We start from the raw sequence: 16,867 nt of genomic DNA on the forward strand, positions 1-16,867 counted from the left end.
GGGAAAGAAAGCAGAGGCTAGAGGGGCCTTCTGGGTGTCAAATGTGGTGTCCTTACTGCAAAGGCTGCTGTGACAAACAATCTCATCCTGAGCTGGGAAGGAACCCTGACTAAGAGCTTGGGACCCATGCTTCCTTTCCTCCATGATCTATGTCTGTTCAGAGACACAAGAACTGCTAGCTTTGCAGTCCTGGAAAGTCAAGTCAAGTAGTACACTTTCTGAGGTTGCCCACATAAATGTCCCATCCCTCTTCCTTCTTGGGCCACACATCAGGCATCCAAATTCCCAAAGAAATAACATTTCATTTAATGGATGGAAGCGGGTAAGAGTCTTTGATGAGCATGCTTGTATGTAATTCCCACTAGGAGCTGGAGCTCTCTTGAAAATCAATATAAAACCAACCTACCAAGAAGGGAGGGACAGTATATCTGAGGTGGGAGCCTGCTATTGGTAAAATCTCTATCACTCTGCTACAACTTCAGGAATCTTGTTGGGGGAGGGGGGCAGAAAAAGGGCTTTGTAGCCTGGGAAGAAGGGGTTACCTGTGTCAGTGGGGATGCTGGTGTCAGCCCCTCAGTCTCAGTCTTGACTTTGCTGCGCTTGTTAATTACAGGATTGACCGTGCTGCTCACTGCTGACTCACTGCTTTGCTTGTTCTGGAGAGAGCAGAGGAGAACCCATGTCAGGGTCAAACTCTGAAAAGTCCAGGAAATGCAGCCAGCCACTATTTGGCTGCAAGAGGTACTTGTCAGCAGTGGAATAGGTGGGTGAATGGAGGAAGGGAGGGAGGTTTGCAGATCATCAATATTGTTTCTAAATAGGACTGCAGTGTTACAATGTACTTTTTACAAAACAATCCCCATGAAATGGGAAGTACACATAGTATCAAAATTCCCATTTTACAGAAGAATAAGCTGAGATTCAGACTGGAGAACTGACTTGTTCAAGGTCACAGAACTCATAATAATCAGAGATAAACCATGTCTAACTCTTAAGATGCATTCTCTGATGATAATTATGGAAATATGTATAGAAGAATTATACATGTTTAACATATATTGGGTTACTCGCCATCTAGGGGAGAGGATGGAGGAAAGGGAGGGGAAAAAATTTGGAAGACAAGGTTTTGAAAGAGTGAATGTTGAAAAATTATCCACGCATATGTTTTGAAAACAAAAAGTTTTAATAATAATTTTTAAAAGATCCATGCTCTGACCTGTGAGCCATGAAATGGGGGGAGGACCCTTTGAACTCATAAGCAGAATTTTGGAATTGTCCCTTTGATAACCAAGCCCATGCATGCATTTCTGTGTGTGTGTGTGTGTGTGTGTGTGTGTGTGTGTGTGTGTGTGTGTGTATGTGTCTCCGTGTTTGTGCAAGCATGTCTATGAGAGAAGAGAAGAAAAGGGGAAAAAGAGAAAGGTGGAGATAGTAGTAAATCAAAGGACAAGTGACAAAAAGCCTTTCTTTCTTCCTTCCTTCCTTTCCTCCTTCCTTTCCCCTTCCTTCCTTCCTTCCTCCCTCCCTTTCTCTTTCTTTCTTCTTTCTTTTTTACCATTCTATTTTAACTAATATACCACCTTTGTCTAGAAAGTGACCTCAAAGGTCATCTAGATTCCAGTTTTTAAAACTATGGTTGGTGACCCTATATGTGTTATCAGTAAATGTTTGATTTGTATACCTATTTTATATATCTATATACCTAGGGTCCTGTAAAAATTTCTCAGGTGAAAAGGATTTGCAAGTGGCAAAAGTTTAAGAAGCCCTGACTAGACAATCCTGGATATGAACACGTCTCCACTATGACATCCTCAGCAAATGGTTATCCATTTAAAAATGTCAGCTTAGTCTACCTTTGGACATCTCTGATTGTTAGGAAGCAGTTTCCTGTTTTTAAATTAAATCATGGTGTAATCTATCTCTTAATTTTGTTCTCTGGGGCAAGATTGAACATGTCCCTCTACCATATAACAGCCCTTTAAATATTTGAAGACAGTGATCATATTTCCCTTCATTCTAGTCTTCCTTAGCTTAACATCCTAGTTCTTTAAAACCAGTTCTAATGTCATGATATCCAGACATCTCACATTTTGATCACCTTTCCTCCACTGAACATGTCCCAGAATTCATTTCGGTTGGCAGATGAGAAAATTAAGGCAAATGTCTCTGCTTGTGCCCACTCCACATCTCTACTCCCAAGTTTTTTTCTCCCATGACCATGGGAATTTAAAAAAATTAGTTAAAGGGTAAGCTGTGAAGAGATGATAGTGGCTCCTTACAGACATCTTGACAATTTTGCAGAGTTCCTAGAGTGACCTTGAAAGCAAGAGAATAGTCCATCCTGGTCTTTACTCAGTACTGGCTAGGACTGACCAAGAGCCCACCAGCTTCTTCCCATGTGGCATTCAAACCTATGATGTATCTTAGATATTGATAGAAATTCACACAATAGAGACAGTCTATCTCTATTTTGAGTTTCAGAGATGTTTTCTGAGTTAGCATAGAGAGAGAAAGACTGTCAGAATGAAGGTAAGGAAAATTCTTGTGTAGGTTGGGACCTGGACTAAGTACATAAACAAAATTTTCCTTGCTCACTTGAATCCCCCAAATTTTCAATAAGTTCAGATTCTGCTTGTTGTTCAATTGTTTCAGTCATATCCAGATTTTTCATGACCCCATATGATGTTTTTTTGACAAAGATACTGAAATGCTAACTCACATATTATATATGAGGTAACTGAAGCAAATAGGGTTAAATGACTTACCCGGGTCACACACCATATAAAATATCTCAAGCTAGATTTGAACTCACAAAGATGAGTTTCTGATTGCAGATCAGTCATTCTAATATACCACTTAGCTGCCTCTCAGATCCCATAGATCTGTTATCAAAAAAGTTCCTCACAATACATTGGCAAGTTTCACTAGGTTGATCCTAGGGCCAGCAGATAAATTTAGATCTGGGAATGACTTTAGAAACTATTAAGTCCAATTCTCTAATTTTACAGAGAAAGAAACTGAGATAGAGAATTATTTATTAAGTATCTATCTGGTACCAGATGCTATGCTAAATACTTCACAAATATTATCTCATTTGAGAATGAGTTTCAGTGACTTGATCAAAGTCACACAATGAGAAAATGTATGAGGTGGGATTTGAATCCATATGTTCTTGGCTCAAATTGCCACTTAACTGCCCATTCAAAGCCACCTTCCTTCCACTTCCACACTTATCTACCAGTCAATGCCTCTACCACCGCAATAATAAAGTATCAGTATACTTCTATTTCCTCATCTCCCCACTCTGATTTGAAATGCCAAAATACTTTTCTTTCTCTCTTTTCTTTCTCCATAACCAAGAGAATTTTAGGGAATAGCTTGTATTCTTATAAATTTGAGTCAACAGAACAAAGAGAACATTATACATAGCAACAACAAGATTAGACGATGTTCAATTCTGACTGACGTGGCTCTTTTCAAAAGCAAAGTGATTCAGGTTAGTCCCAATGGTCTTGTGTTGGAGAGAGCCGTTTGTACTCAGGAAGAGAACTGTGAGGACTGAGTCTGGATCACAATATAGTATTTTCACTTTTTTATTATTGTTTGCTTGCATTTTGTTTTCTTTCTCATTTTTTTCCTTTTTGATATGATTTTTCTTGTACAGCACAATAATTGGGGAAGTATGTATACAATTCCACATGTTTAACATATATTGGATTACTTGTTATCTAAGGGAAGGGTGAGGGGGAGAAAAGAAGAAAAAATTGGAACACAAAGTTTTACAAGGGTGAATATTGAAAACTATGCCTATATTTGAAAATAAAAAAGCTTAAAAAATAAAAATGAATTTGTCAGTTCTTTATATATTTTAGAAATGAAGCCTTTTTCAGAGACATTGGCTGTTAAAAAAAAAAAAATTTCCCCAGATTTCTGCTTCCCTTCTAATCTTGTGCTGCATATTTGTGCAAAATCTTTTTAATTTAAAGTAATAAAAAACTAATGTAATTAAAATTATTCATTTTGCATTCAATAATGTTCTCTAGTTCAACTAAGAGAATTTTAGAACTGGGAAGAACATTAAGTGTCATGAGGATAATAGGATTTAGAATAGGGAGAGATCTGGAAAGAGATAGCTCCTAGATCTGCTCATTTTATAAATAAAATATCAGGAGCTAAGAGAGGAAGTGCATTGGCCAAAGCCACCGTGGAAGTCAATAAAATGACTGGGACTAGAACCTTTAAGACAGACTCCTTGACTTGTGTTTCTGCATATTGTTGTCAACCTTTCATTCTTACCCTTTGATCCTCTCAAGGTTCTCAATATATTTTTAGGGGAAAAGGGATAAAAAATAAATTGAATAAATAAATTTAAAATACAGCTTCTCAAGAAAAATCCTGGGAATCCTTCCTGTCAACCCAGTGGGATCTAAACCAGTTTTTTTATTTATAAAATGAGCAGATCTAGAGGCTGCCTCTTTCCAGATATCTCCCAATTCTAAATCCTATTATCCTCATGGCACCTAATGTTTTCAATTCTAAAATTCTCTTAGTTGAACTAGAGAACATTCAGGTCAGGGCCTATGTAGTTGGGCATAAACTTGTACACAACATTTGGTCTGCACTGAGGAGAATGGAAGTGAGCCCTTATAGTACTATTAGACTTAGAGGGCAAGTGAATCAGAAAGTTTTGGGAATTTTCCCCTAAAATGTATACAAATATGATAAGTGACTGCCTTATGGGCAGACTGGCTTATAAATTGGGGGCTTTGATTCAGAACATTATAAAATTCTTTCCAGCACCCATAACAATTCTTCACAATTGTACAATGCATATTTTATGTGTTCTAAAGTGTTTTCAGAACAATAAGTTTTTTTTTTTTTTTCATTCTCACAAATTGGACAAAGTAGGAATTATTTTATTGTTGTTTCACAGATGAGGAAACTAAGTTCCAAAGAGGTTACATGACTTTCTTAGGAGGACTGGGACTAGAATTCAGTTCTCCTGATTCTAGTTTAACACTCTTTCCACACTTTAAGCCTTTACATATCATCTATATCAGGAAATTCTAAGTAACTGGCATCCCAAGAAAAAGTCCAAAATAAAGCTTGATTGATTCTATAAGGCTTCTTCTCCTACAGGTAAAAAAAAAAAAAAAAAAAAAAAAAAAAGACAAAGCATCTTTTTTTTTTTCCAGTTTTAGCCTTTTCCCCTTCCAGCATCCTACCTGATTTGAATCAGCTAGGCAGTTGCTGCTGTTGCTGAGCTGTGTTGGTGTGGGGTTGACTGAGATGACCGCCATGTGCTGCCTGCTAGGGAAGGTGGGAGAGGGTTGGATTAAGGGTGGGGTGTGTCCAAAGGCTGAGCTCAGGCCCCTTTGCTGACTCAGGATCTGCTGATAGGCCACTGGATTGATGGGGTGGGGGAAAGTGAAGGCTGGGCTGCAACAAAAAACATGAATTGATCAATTAATTACTGAATCAATTAATCAAATATTAGGTTCCTATTATAAGCCAGGTATACAAAATAAAAAAAACAGCTTAAGACTTATTATGAGAGACAACATATACATATCTAAGAATATTCAAAATGAATATTTAATACATAATTTAATACAATAATTTAACATTAAAACAAGATAGTTTTGGAGGAGAAAAGCACTAATAGCTGGGAATATCCTGAAAGATGGAAGGCAAAAAGTCCCATACTTAAGTTTTGAAAAAAAACAACTAGGGATACTAGGAAGAAGTGGTGAGGAAGAAATACTTCTTGGGAAGAAGTTATCATTTTGGAACAATGGAGAAAACCTGTAGTTGATCTTATAGCAGCCAGGTTAAGGCAGAAATATTTCCCTCATGGGGAATTATCCTAGGCCCTTGAAATAAATCTTACCAAAATCCTGTTTTTATTAGGTCACTTCTCAGATCAAGAACCCACAATAGTTCCTTATTTTCCACTCAATCAAGTTCCAATCCTTTTGCTTGTCTTTGAAGGTACTCTATGTTCTGTTGCTGATCCTATCCATTGCCATTCTTTTCCTGCCTCTCCTTACCTCTCCTGAAATTGGTTTCCACGATGTAGCTTACATATGCCATCATGCCTTTGTGTCTTTTTCTCTTTTGTTCCGTCATCTGGAATATCCTACTTCCTACAATCTTATTTACATCGTCTTTTTAAGGCTCAAGTCCTTTTTATCCCAGTAAGCCTTCCTCTCTCCTACTGGTTCCAAGTTATATTGATCAATCTCCTTTTCTGAAGTCTCATTTTAAAAAGTTCAGTTCTTTTTGCTACACAATTATTTTCTAAATGTGACTTTCATATCTTTAGTATATTATTAATGCCTTGAGAATATAGGATGATAGAATCAGATTTAGAGTTGGAAGGGACCTTAGAAATATGATATAACACTTCCCCTCATTTTACAGATAAGGAAACCAAAGCCCAGAGGTTAAATAACTTGACCAAAATTACACAGTTTATAAGTTACATCCTTTATAACTCTTTGATTATACCACATGCTGGACACATGGTTGATGATAAATAAATACTTGTCGATTGGTTGACTGACTCATGATAAAGATGCAATTAGTCTCCATAGTTATCAGGCAGCATACTATTGAAATGTCAAGCTATAAAAATCACATTGCTAATAGAGATTTTCATTGTCTAGGGATTGAAGGGGTCCTTTTTCTTTTTTGTTTCTTCTCTCTCTCTCCCTTCCTTCCTTCCTTCCTTCCTTCCTTCCTTCCTTCCTTCCTTCCTTCCTTCCTTCCTTCCTTCCTTCCTTCCTTCCTTCCTTCCTTCCTTCCTTCCTTCCTTCCTTCCTTTCTTTCTTTCTTTCTTTCTTTCTTTCTTTCTTTCTTTCTTTCTTTCTTTCTTTCTTTCTTTCTTTCTTTCTTTCTTTCTTTCTTTCTTTCTTTCTTTTTCTTTCTTTCTTTTTTTGCTGAGACAATTGGGGTTAAGTGACTTGCCCAGAGTCACACAGCTAAGAAGTGTTAAGTGTCTAATACCAAATTTGAACTCAGGTCCTCCTGACTTCAGGGCTGGTGCTCTATTCACTGTGCCACCAAGCTGCCCCAAGGGGGTCCTTTTTATGCAATATTACAGAAAACAATTATCCCATATATTCTATATGAGTCACTGAGTTTCAGAGAATTTAGATGCATAAAAAATAAACAAAATACACTCTTAAAATGATCCAGATAACTGGATCTTTCATTGATGAGACACTTCAGCTGTTTTAGAGCCATCACTCTGAATATGTTACCATTGTATGACACTGCAGAAGTAAAATTGCTGAAGATGAAATTGGGTCTGTGTTGCCTTTGACACCCCCTAAAAGTGGCTTGTTTGTATGAACCTTTGATAACAGTTTATTTGCATATTGTTTTCTTTTTCAGAAAAGTCCAGGATAAATAACATAAGTAAGATCATAGTTTCATAGCCAAGAGGAATCTTAGAAGCCTATAATCTAGTTCAAACTCCTAATTTTATAGATTTTGAAACTGGTTAAGTAAATTGGACAACTTCACATAACTAGTAAAAAAAAAATTTTTTTTAACCCTCAAACATTTGATCATTTGAATTTTTAGCTGCTTGAATATATAGTTCCCTGTGCCTGGCTATAAACTGTTGATGCCAGAAGTGGTTGTAAGCATGGAACTTATCTTATCTCACACTCTAATTAAAAAGCAAAACAAATAACACCAAAAAGACCTCTTCAGACTTTTGCATGTTTTGCCCTGGCTGCAAAATCTACATGGACTCATTAACCCTTCTCACTTGTCTTCTACCCACAAGCCACATTAGTTCTTCCTTTTGTTTCAGTTCTCTGGGCTGAGTATACAAAGGTCTGCTAATACTGAGTACACAAAGTTTCCTCCTAGATACAAATTTTTCATTAAGCCAAACAAACAAACAAACAAAAGAATAAGGAAAGGAGGGATGACTTACTAAATTTAATTTAGTTTTCCCTACCTGGTTTTATTTAAGCCTTACTTCCTAAGTTTCCTTAGAATCTGCAATATGATTTTTTTCCCCTTTCTGGATCATACAGGCCAAAGCTAGGTAGGAGGATGTGAAGGTATGGGAACAGAGTATCCCATTTATATCAGTTCCTACCTCAGAGCTCTCACTAATGTCCTTTCTTCTACCCACCATGTATATGAAACTGAGTCTTTATTTCTCTTCTAAAGCATTAGGTGAGATCAGCATAGAGATCTTGATATTCTATGTGTAAGAACAGAAAGAGGGCCCTCCAGCCTTTGAGCTACTAACAGCTTGTTTCCCATATTACAGAAGAACATGGCTGATGGAGATTCTTGCCTACACCACTACTTCAGGTACCATTTATAACAGCTGAGCTGGACTCTCAAGAATAACTGATAATGGGTTATAACTGATTTTACCCTAAGGTCAAAGGGCAGAAGCCCATTAAGGTTCCCAGAATTTCTTATTGTCTCACTGCTCTTCAAACTCTGAAGAATAAGTTGACTTTTTTTTTTAATCTAATGTATTATAGAGTGAGATTCTCAATGAGAAAATGACCAAAGACTACACAGACAGGAAGGGAGGAAGAAAGGCAGGTTCTTAATAAGATTTTGTCAACAGGATTTGGACAGGTAGTTTGTTATATAATACAATGGGATATTTGTTATTGGGATAGAGAATTTCTTAGTGTAAATTCTATGGTTACGGTCCAACAGACAAACTGGCAGCTTAATGACCCAGTTAATATTCAGTGGAAATTAAAACACCCACCTGGGGTGTGTCCCTTATTTCATAATTGTATCTCTTGCCATGGACCTGGCCAATTTCACCGTTCACATTAGAAGGGAGGAGTATAGATTCAAAGGTAGATTTTACCCCCACCCCCACCCCAATAAGTCAGAACTAAGGATGAAAACCACAGAAGACTACTGGATTCTTTATCATTAATCTTTAAGAAAGCATTAATGGGAAAAGTTACTTTTATGCTGATCTATAAAAGCATTTGCTGTCCATCTTCCATAGTTCAAAGAACCAATTAAATACCACTCCCACCAAATTCCCCCAGACCAAAGCTTCTGATCTCTGAGGTATAGCAGTTAAACTTACTGAATTAGACCTGAGAACTTGTTCCCCTGACTCCGGAGATTCCCAAATTCAAGTACTAGGCATTAATCCCTTAACCAAAGATCAAATGTATGCCATTCTCTCTCTTTTACCTGATTGCCCCTGCAGACAGATGCCCATAAGAACCACTAGCTGCTGAACTGCTTCGGGAGTTATTAATGTAAGCCACCAGAGAGTTCGGAGAGGTCCTAATCATTGTCTGGAGATCAATGCTGGCATCTGAGAGTGGGGAGATCGACAGAGCCCGCTTGCGACTTAACCTTGGGGTCACCCGGGGACTGGAAAATCTGGACACTGCAGAAGAAAGAGCAAAGGCAGAGCTAGTTAGTCTGAAATGCTTTCTGTGGGGATGAAAGAAGAACCTTTAAAACAAACCACCCAGTCAATTAACTTAAATTCAACAAACATTAAGTGCTTGTTACATGCCAGGTACTGTGTTCAGTGCAAGGCATATAAGGACAAAAACAAAGAAATCCCTGACCTTATGGAGTTTACCTGATACAAGAAAGCATAAGACCCAGTCCCTGCCAAACAATAGAGACTCTCTAAAAGAATATGTAGTTACAGCTAGCATTTATTTTGTGTTTGAAGGTTCACAAAACAATTTATGAATATTATCTCACTTAAAACTCACAATAACCCTGGGAGAAAAGTGCTACTGTTATCCCCATTTTAAGATGAGGGAACTAAGGCAAACAGGCAAATTCTAGGATTTGCCTAGGGTCACATAGCTATTAAATGTCTGAGGATGAATTTGAACTCAAGCCTTCTTGCTTCTAAGTATAGTGCTGAAGGCATTGCTTCACTCACCTGCAGGTGTGCTGGATCATATATAAGCCTAAATTTTTATAATATATGTTATAATAATACCTTCCATTTCCATAGAGTTTAAGGTTTACAAAATGCTTTCCTTTTTTCCCAGTAACCCTGAGAATTAGGTAAAGTTACACATAGCAACCTGAGAATCTCAGAGTTTAAACCACTTGCTTATAGTTACAGAGATATTAAATGGTGGAGCAAGTATTGAATCCAAGCATATTGACTGACAGTGTTGAGGTATTTTCATTAAGCAAAGCTCAAACTTGTCTCTCCAACTCTGGCTCTTAAAAACTAGTAGCATCCTTTGCATCTCTTCTAAACCATCATTAGTTCTTGAGGATCCAGAACTATTTTAGGCTATCTTTCCTTTTTATTTTAGCAAATAAGATGCACTACATATGTGATATTATACATCTATAATATGTATAATATCACATAAATGTATGCAAAATATCATGGCTAATATTCATATGTGAGAAAATTTGCACAATACTTTTCTTCTTCTTTCTTGCTCTTGTTCTTTTTCCTTTTTCTTCCTCCTCTCCCCTTTCTCCTCCTTTCTTTTCCCTCCTCCTTCCTTCTCCTCCTCCTTGTCTTCACAACTAGTATCAATTGTTTGAACTCAGGTTCTCCTGACTCCAGGATTGGTATGATATCCACTTCACCATCTACCTGCCTCAGTACAATACACTTCTAATGCTTATGCTTCCAACTGAAAACTTCACTTTTATAAGTCACAGATTCATAGAGTTGGAAGACACTAGAGAGATCATTTAGTCCAACCTCTTCCCTGTTCCTCCCATTTTGCAGGTGAAAAAACTGAGACCTCAACTTTCTTTAAGTCTCGATTAAAATTTCTTCCACCAGGAACTTTAGCATTTTTTAAAACTAGAATTCTCAAGCCTGGTGCCTTTATTTATTAATTTGTCCTATTTATCTCATCCATTGTTTGCTTTATATTATATATATATATATTTATATTATATATATATATATATATTTCTTTGCATGTTGTCTCCCCCCATTAGATTTTGCGAAGGGATTATCTTTGCCTCTTTTTTGTATCCCCAGTCCTTTATAAAGTACCTGACATATATTAGGTACTTAATAAATGTTTATTGGCTGATTGACTGACTAGAAAGTTCCCCAAGGCCACATATCAAGGTAGTAGAAAAGTGTGAACCAGAGCATGGGTCTTCCAAGTCTCTATCAAGTACTCTTGTCTTTTCACCACAATTTCTTCTGATAGTTGCTTGCTTAAGGGCAAAAAACAGTGTTAAAATGAGCAAAATGAAATGGTTTAGTTTTTCTCTGTTAGAATTTTCCCAGTTAGAATTACAATACTAGGTCTGGAGTCAGGAAAAACTGAGTTCAAATTCAAATTTAATCATTTATTAGTTGTAGGACTGGGTAAATTATTTAATCTCTGCCTGCTTTAGATTTCTCATGTCAGGGTGACAAGAATATCTACCTCCCAGACTTGTGAGAATAAAATGAAAGAATCTTTGTAAAGTGCTTTCCCAATCTTAAAGTACTAATGAGTGCTATCATCATCATCCAGCACGAAAACTTCTGGAGGGTAAGGTTCATAACAAATGCTGACTTTTCTGACCCTCGACAACACCCAGCATATACATAATTGATATTCACTAAATCCTTGTCAATTATTAAATTGTGCTTATCCAATTTATGTTTTTAGTCTAACTATCTTTTAAAATATTCTCATATCTAAAAAGCTCTAATTGGCAGAGATTTTATCATATTATTGAATATTTGAAACTTTCCCAATAACTTGAATACCTTTCCCCTATAATAACACTTATTTAATTTAATTTAATTTAATTATTATTTTGTTGATGCTTTTTTGGAAAAAGCAGAAACAACATGGTTTAGTAAAAATCCCCTGGGAATAGGAATCCGGTGACCTTAGTTCCTGTTCCAATTCTATGTATTATTGTGGGCAAGTTAATTCACCTCATATATCAAATAAAGGAATTGGGTCTCCTCTGGATCTACCATTTTTGGACTTAATTAACCAAAGTTTTTAACTCCTATGGATTTCACCCAAACAGAGGGGAACAACTTAGTGGTTACTGATGCTACAAATGTTTGATTACATTTTAGAAAAAAACTGAGGTCTTCGTGAGTGAGAGAAGAAATAAAGTGCCTTGCTACTGTTCCATCAGGAGATGGTCAACCTAAGATCAGTATAAAATAAACTGTAACCCTGGGAACTGTTACATATAGAAGAAAGTTGAGACGATGATACAGGTATTGTATAATAGCAACTATGAAGAAAAGAGTTTAGGGTTTGCATGGAATTAGAAAAAGGGGATACAAATAGTTTGAATTTCAGAATCATTCTGAGAGAAAATATATGCCATATAGCCCACTGACAAATATAGAGATGTGCTTAGCATGTTTAATTTATAGAGAAAAAGGCAGGCTAACCAAGCCTTAGTTAACCTTAGTTTGATTACCATGATTTTTATATCATTTATATTTCCTTGTTCTGGCTCTTGATCCTTAAGCCACCTTCTGATCTTCGTTCAGTTTACCAAACAGATATCTCTTTTCATATAAATAGTTTATAGATACTGAGGCAAAAGGATTCTTTCAGATCAAGTCCAACTCCCTTTTTATTCAAGAAGAGAAAATTGAGGTCCAAACAATTTTAATGACTTGCCCACTTAAGTCACATAGGGTAGTAAGTGTTGAAGGCAGGTTTGAACCCAGGTTCTTTTACGCCATTGTGTGACTGCCTCTGGGAGGTAATTGACTAACTCACGTATTCATTCTAATATCCATGAAAATAGCACCATTTTCTCCTATAAAAGAATAAACTGGCATTTTGGTTTATAAATCCATCTCATGTGACTATGGTTATCATGAATCAACTTCCCAAAACCTAATTACCCTTAAATGAACTAATAAAATTTGATTTCTAAATTGGCTCTTTACTCACAATGACCTTAGAAGATAGTTACTCCAGAAACAGCCAAAGCTAACACTTGGTTCTTCTCTTTCTCTCCCTGAACCACATGCTTTGAATACTCTCATTTCTCATCTCTGCCTCCTGGCTTCCTTCAAGACTCAGCTAAAATCCCAGTTTCTATCACAAGTCTTTCATGGTCCTCCTTAATAATACCTTCCCTCACATATCTTATTTTTATATTGTCTTTACATTGCCTTCCCTGAGAATAAGGATTCTTTTTTTTTTTTCTTTGTGTCCCCAGTACTTTGCACAATAGCTACTATTCAGTAGAAACTTAATATGCTTGCTGATTCAATTTGACTTTTACTCATATCCTATGGGGGGTTATAATATAGTTAATTATGTTTTTAGGGAAATATATAAGTTCACAAGAATGTTTGAAAGCATGCTATTGGATCCCCTAGCTTTATAAAGAAATTTAAGCCAAGTTATACAGTAAGTAAATATTACAACTGATATTCAAATCTAGGTTTTAAAATTCAAGATTTAGCCTTTATTTCTACTACATTATGTTTCTGGACATATTTTGTGCCTCGGTGCTAGATGATAAGCTCAATGAAGGCAGGTATATTTTAATTATCTTTGTAAATTCCCCTGGATAGTTAGCAGAGTGCTTTGCTGAAAACAGGGTACTTATATCATTCCTTAATGAAGGAATGTTCAGTGCTACTTGAATAAGTCAGTCTAGGATTATCCTGTAGAGAGAGAGCTTTTCCTTAGCCTGTTGCTCCCACCTCCAGAAATAAAAGTGGATATGCAGGGCACCCAGGGACAGCAGATGTCACATGGCTCTTAGCATGGGTTCCATTGTCAAAAGCACCGGCTAATCAAGAGCCTTGGCTGGCCTCCCGATGCTCTTGGCCAGCAGATTGGGTGAATGGTTGAGTTTTTTAGCCTTTAAACGGTCGGCCCTTTTAGGGATGCAGAGAGAATTAGAAGGACAACAAAAGGCCTTTCCATTGATTATGAATGAGAGGTTGGGAAAGGAAGCCAACTTACACAAGGTGCATTTGGGACTTGCTGAAGACTTGCATGAGCTTGTGTGGGAGGAATAGAAAGGGAAGGAAGTACTTGCACTATGCTGAGTAATCAATTCATGAGAATGTTGAGACTCTGGGAACTTGGAAATAAAAGTATATTTAAACACATACATACACACACACACACACACACACACACACACACACACACACAAAATCTGACAGCTCAGAGTTTAGGCTCTCATCTCTCATCAGCTGCAGTTTGTGGGTTATTATCAATAGTTACTCTGTAGAAAAAAGCTGTTGACCTTTTTTCCCCATACTACTCTCCAGCTCTGCTGTGACTCCCACAGTATTATCATATTATAATTTTGAATATTTCCTTTCCTTCAAGAGGGCAGGTTTTATTCCTGCTTCTCTCATTTGGAAAACTAAGAAGCCTTGAAATAATTTGTAAGTATAATGCTTACCTTCTCAAACTTCCTACTGGCCCAGTGGATTTTTTTTTGTTCTTCTCCCTTTTTCCCTTTCTCCATCCCTAACCTCCTACATTTATGCCTTTATTTCCTTCCTCACAGTTTTCTGTCTACTTTTCACCTCTTTCTCTTTCTCCCAGGATTCCCAGGCTCTCAGGAAAAATCTCTGCCTCTCTAAAAATTATAGTATATCTTTCACTTAATTCCTAAACACACACTCCATTCCAGTAAGAATAAAATTCTTACTTTCTCTTCTTACCTTTGCACTACTGATACTGATAAAAATTCCTGAGTGTGCAAAAATGCATGTGTATGCTCACCCCTCCCAGTAAAAACCTCTTTCCTCTTTATGCAATGAAATCCCCCATATCCTTTCAAGTTCTGCTCAAGTTCTGTCTATTAAGTAACATCTTCCTCAACTCACCCAGCTCATACTCATTCCTTTCTCCAAAGAGATTAAATGACTTATTTTCCTGAGAATCAAATCCAGGGAGAGAAAAAGAAAGGAAAGAAGGAAGGAAGCAAGCAAAAAAAAAAAAAAAAAGGAAGATAGAAAGGAAGAAACCAAGAAAATAAAAGAAAGAATAAATTAGAGAGGAATTAGTTCTAAGCAAAACAACATCTACAAAAGCAAATTTTTAAATCCTCAAAACTCGGGGCAGCTAGATGGCCCAGTGGATTGAGCATCAGCCCTGAATTCAGGAGGGCCTAGTTCAAATCTGGTCTCAGACACTTAACACTGCCTAGCTGTGTGACCCTGGGCAAGTCACTTAACCCCAGTGGGGGGGGGGATCCTCAAAACTCTAAGGATGCACAAAAATATTTTTAGTAACTTTTCTTGTTATGCCAAAAAAAAAAAAAAATAGGAATCCGAGGAATTACCCAATCATCTGGGAAAAGGCTGAGTAGGTTGGGGTAGGTGAGTATAATGGAACATTATTGTGCTTTAAGAAATGATGAAGGGAGTGGTTTTGGAGAAACCTAAAAAGAGTTGCATGAATTAATGAAGAGAAGTGAGCAGAACTAGAACAATAACAACACTATTTGAAAGACTTAGGAACTCTAATCAACACAATGATAAATTAGTATTCCAGAGAAAAGTTGGAAAAGATGTGGAAAAACTAGGATAAGAATGCATTATTGATAGAGTTGTGAACTGATCCAACTATTTTGAAGAGCAATTTGGAACTATGCCCAAAGGACAATCAAACTGTATGTCCCAAAGGCATATCTTTATCCAGCAATAGCACTATCAGATCTGTATTTCCAAGAGATCAAAAAAAAAAAAAAAAAAAAAAAAGAGAGAGAGAGAAAAGGATCTACATGTAGAAAAATATTTATAGCAGCTTTTTTTTTTTTTTTTTGGTAATGGCACAGAATTGGAAATTGAGGGAATGCTCGTCATTGAGAAATGGCTGAACAAACTATAATACATGAATGTAATGAAATACTATTGTGCAATAAGGAATGATGAACAGGCAAATTTCAGGGGAAAAAAAAAACCTAGAAAGACTTATATGAACTGATGCAAAATGAAATGAAAACCAAGAAAACACTGTGCACAGTAACAGTAGCACAAATGATCAACTATGATTACCCACTCCTTCTCAGTAATAGAATGATCCAAAACAAATAATACAAAGGACTCTCAAAGGAAAAGGCTGTTTACATCCAGATAAAGAATTGCTGAACCCTCAATGAAAATTGAAGCATACTTTTCCCACTTACTCTATTCTTTTTCATTTCTTTCTTTTGATTTTTTCTTCCTTCACAATTGTGACTAATATGGAAATATGTTCTTCATGGCAGCATATGTACAACTTATATCAATATCCACCATTTTAGGAAGAGAGGATGAGGAGGGAGAAAAATTTGTAACCCAAAATATTGTTAAAATGAATGCTAAAGAACCAGATTATTGTACATTGCCGATGTGATTCTTTTCAACAGTGAGATGATTGAGGTCAATTCCAAGGATCTTGTAATGAAGACAGCCATCTATACCCAGAGAGAGAACTGTGGGAATTGAGTGTGGATCATAACTTAGCATTTTCACTCTTTTTGTTGTTGTTTGCTTACATTTCCTTTTCTTTCTCATTTTCTTCCCTTTTTAATATGATTTTTTTTTGTGCAGCAAGATAATTATATAAATATATATACATATATTGGATTTAGCATTTTTTTTAACATGTTTAACATATATTGGATTACTTGCCATCTAGAGGAAAGGGTGGTGGGAAAGGGGAGAAAATTTGGAGCACAAAATTTTACAAAGGTCAATGTTGAAAAACTATCCATGCATATATTTTGAAAATAAAAAGCTTTAATAAAATAAGAATGCTAAAAATTATGTTAATATGTAATTGGAAAAATAAAATGTTATTTTTTTTAAAAGGGAAATATTCTGTTTTGGTTTTAAAACCCTTCACATCCATCTTTATAGTCTTTTTTTACTTTCTTCTTCACATACTCTGCTATGCAGTGA

At 36.4% G+C, this 16,867-nt stretch overlaps 1 protein-coding gene across 13 annotated transcripts in view; it reads right to left on the reverse strand.

The window, feature by feature from the left end:
• Positions 1 to 16,867, reverse strand: part of GLI2 (GLI family zinc finger 2) — a 401,511-nt gene that overhangs the window by 37,080 nt on the left and 347,564 nt on the right. For 12 of the 13 annotated variants that reach the window (XM_074301782.1, XM_074301783.1, XM_074301784.1 and 9 more), the window contains 3 exons: positions 9,205 to 9,406; positions 5,226 to 5,439; positions 543 to 656 (listed from right to left, as the gene is read on the reverse strand). In XM_074301782.1, the coding sequence (XP_074157883.1) occupies positions 543 to 656; positions 5,226 to 5,439; positions 9,205 to 9,406 (530 nt within the window). The remainder of the gene's footprint in view (positions 1 to 542; positions 657 to 5,225; positions 5,440 to 9,204; positions 9,407 to 16,867) is intronic. The other variant, XM_074301788.1, reaches the window with a different exon arrangement.

Source organism: Sminthopsis crassicaudata, chromosome 3 (genome assembly GCF_048593235.1).
Source record: "Sminthopsis crassicaudata isolate SCR6 chromosome 3, ASM4859323v1, whole genome shotgun sequence".
Classification (NCBI taxonomy): Eukaryota; Metazoa; Chordata; class Mammalia; order Dasyuromorphia; family Dasyuridae; genus Sminthopsis; species Sminthopsis crassicaudata.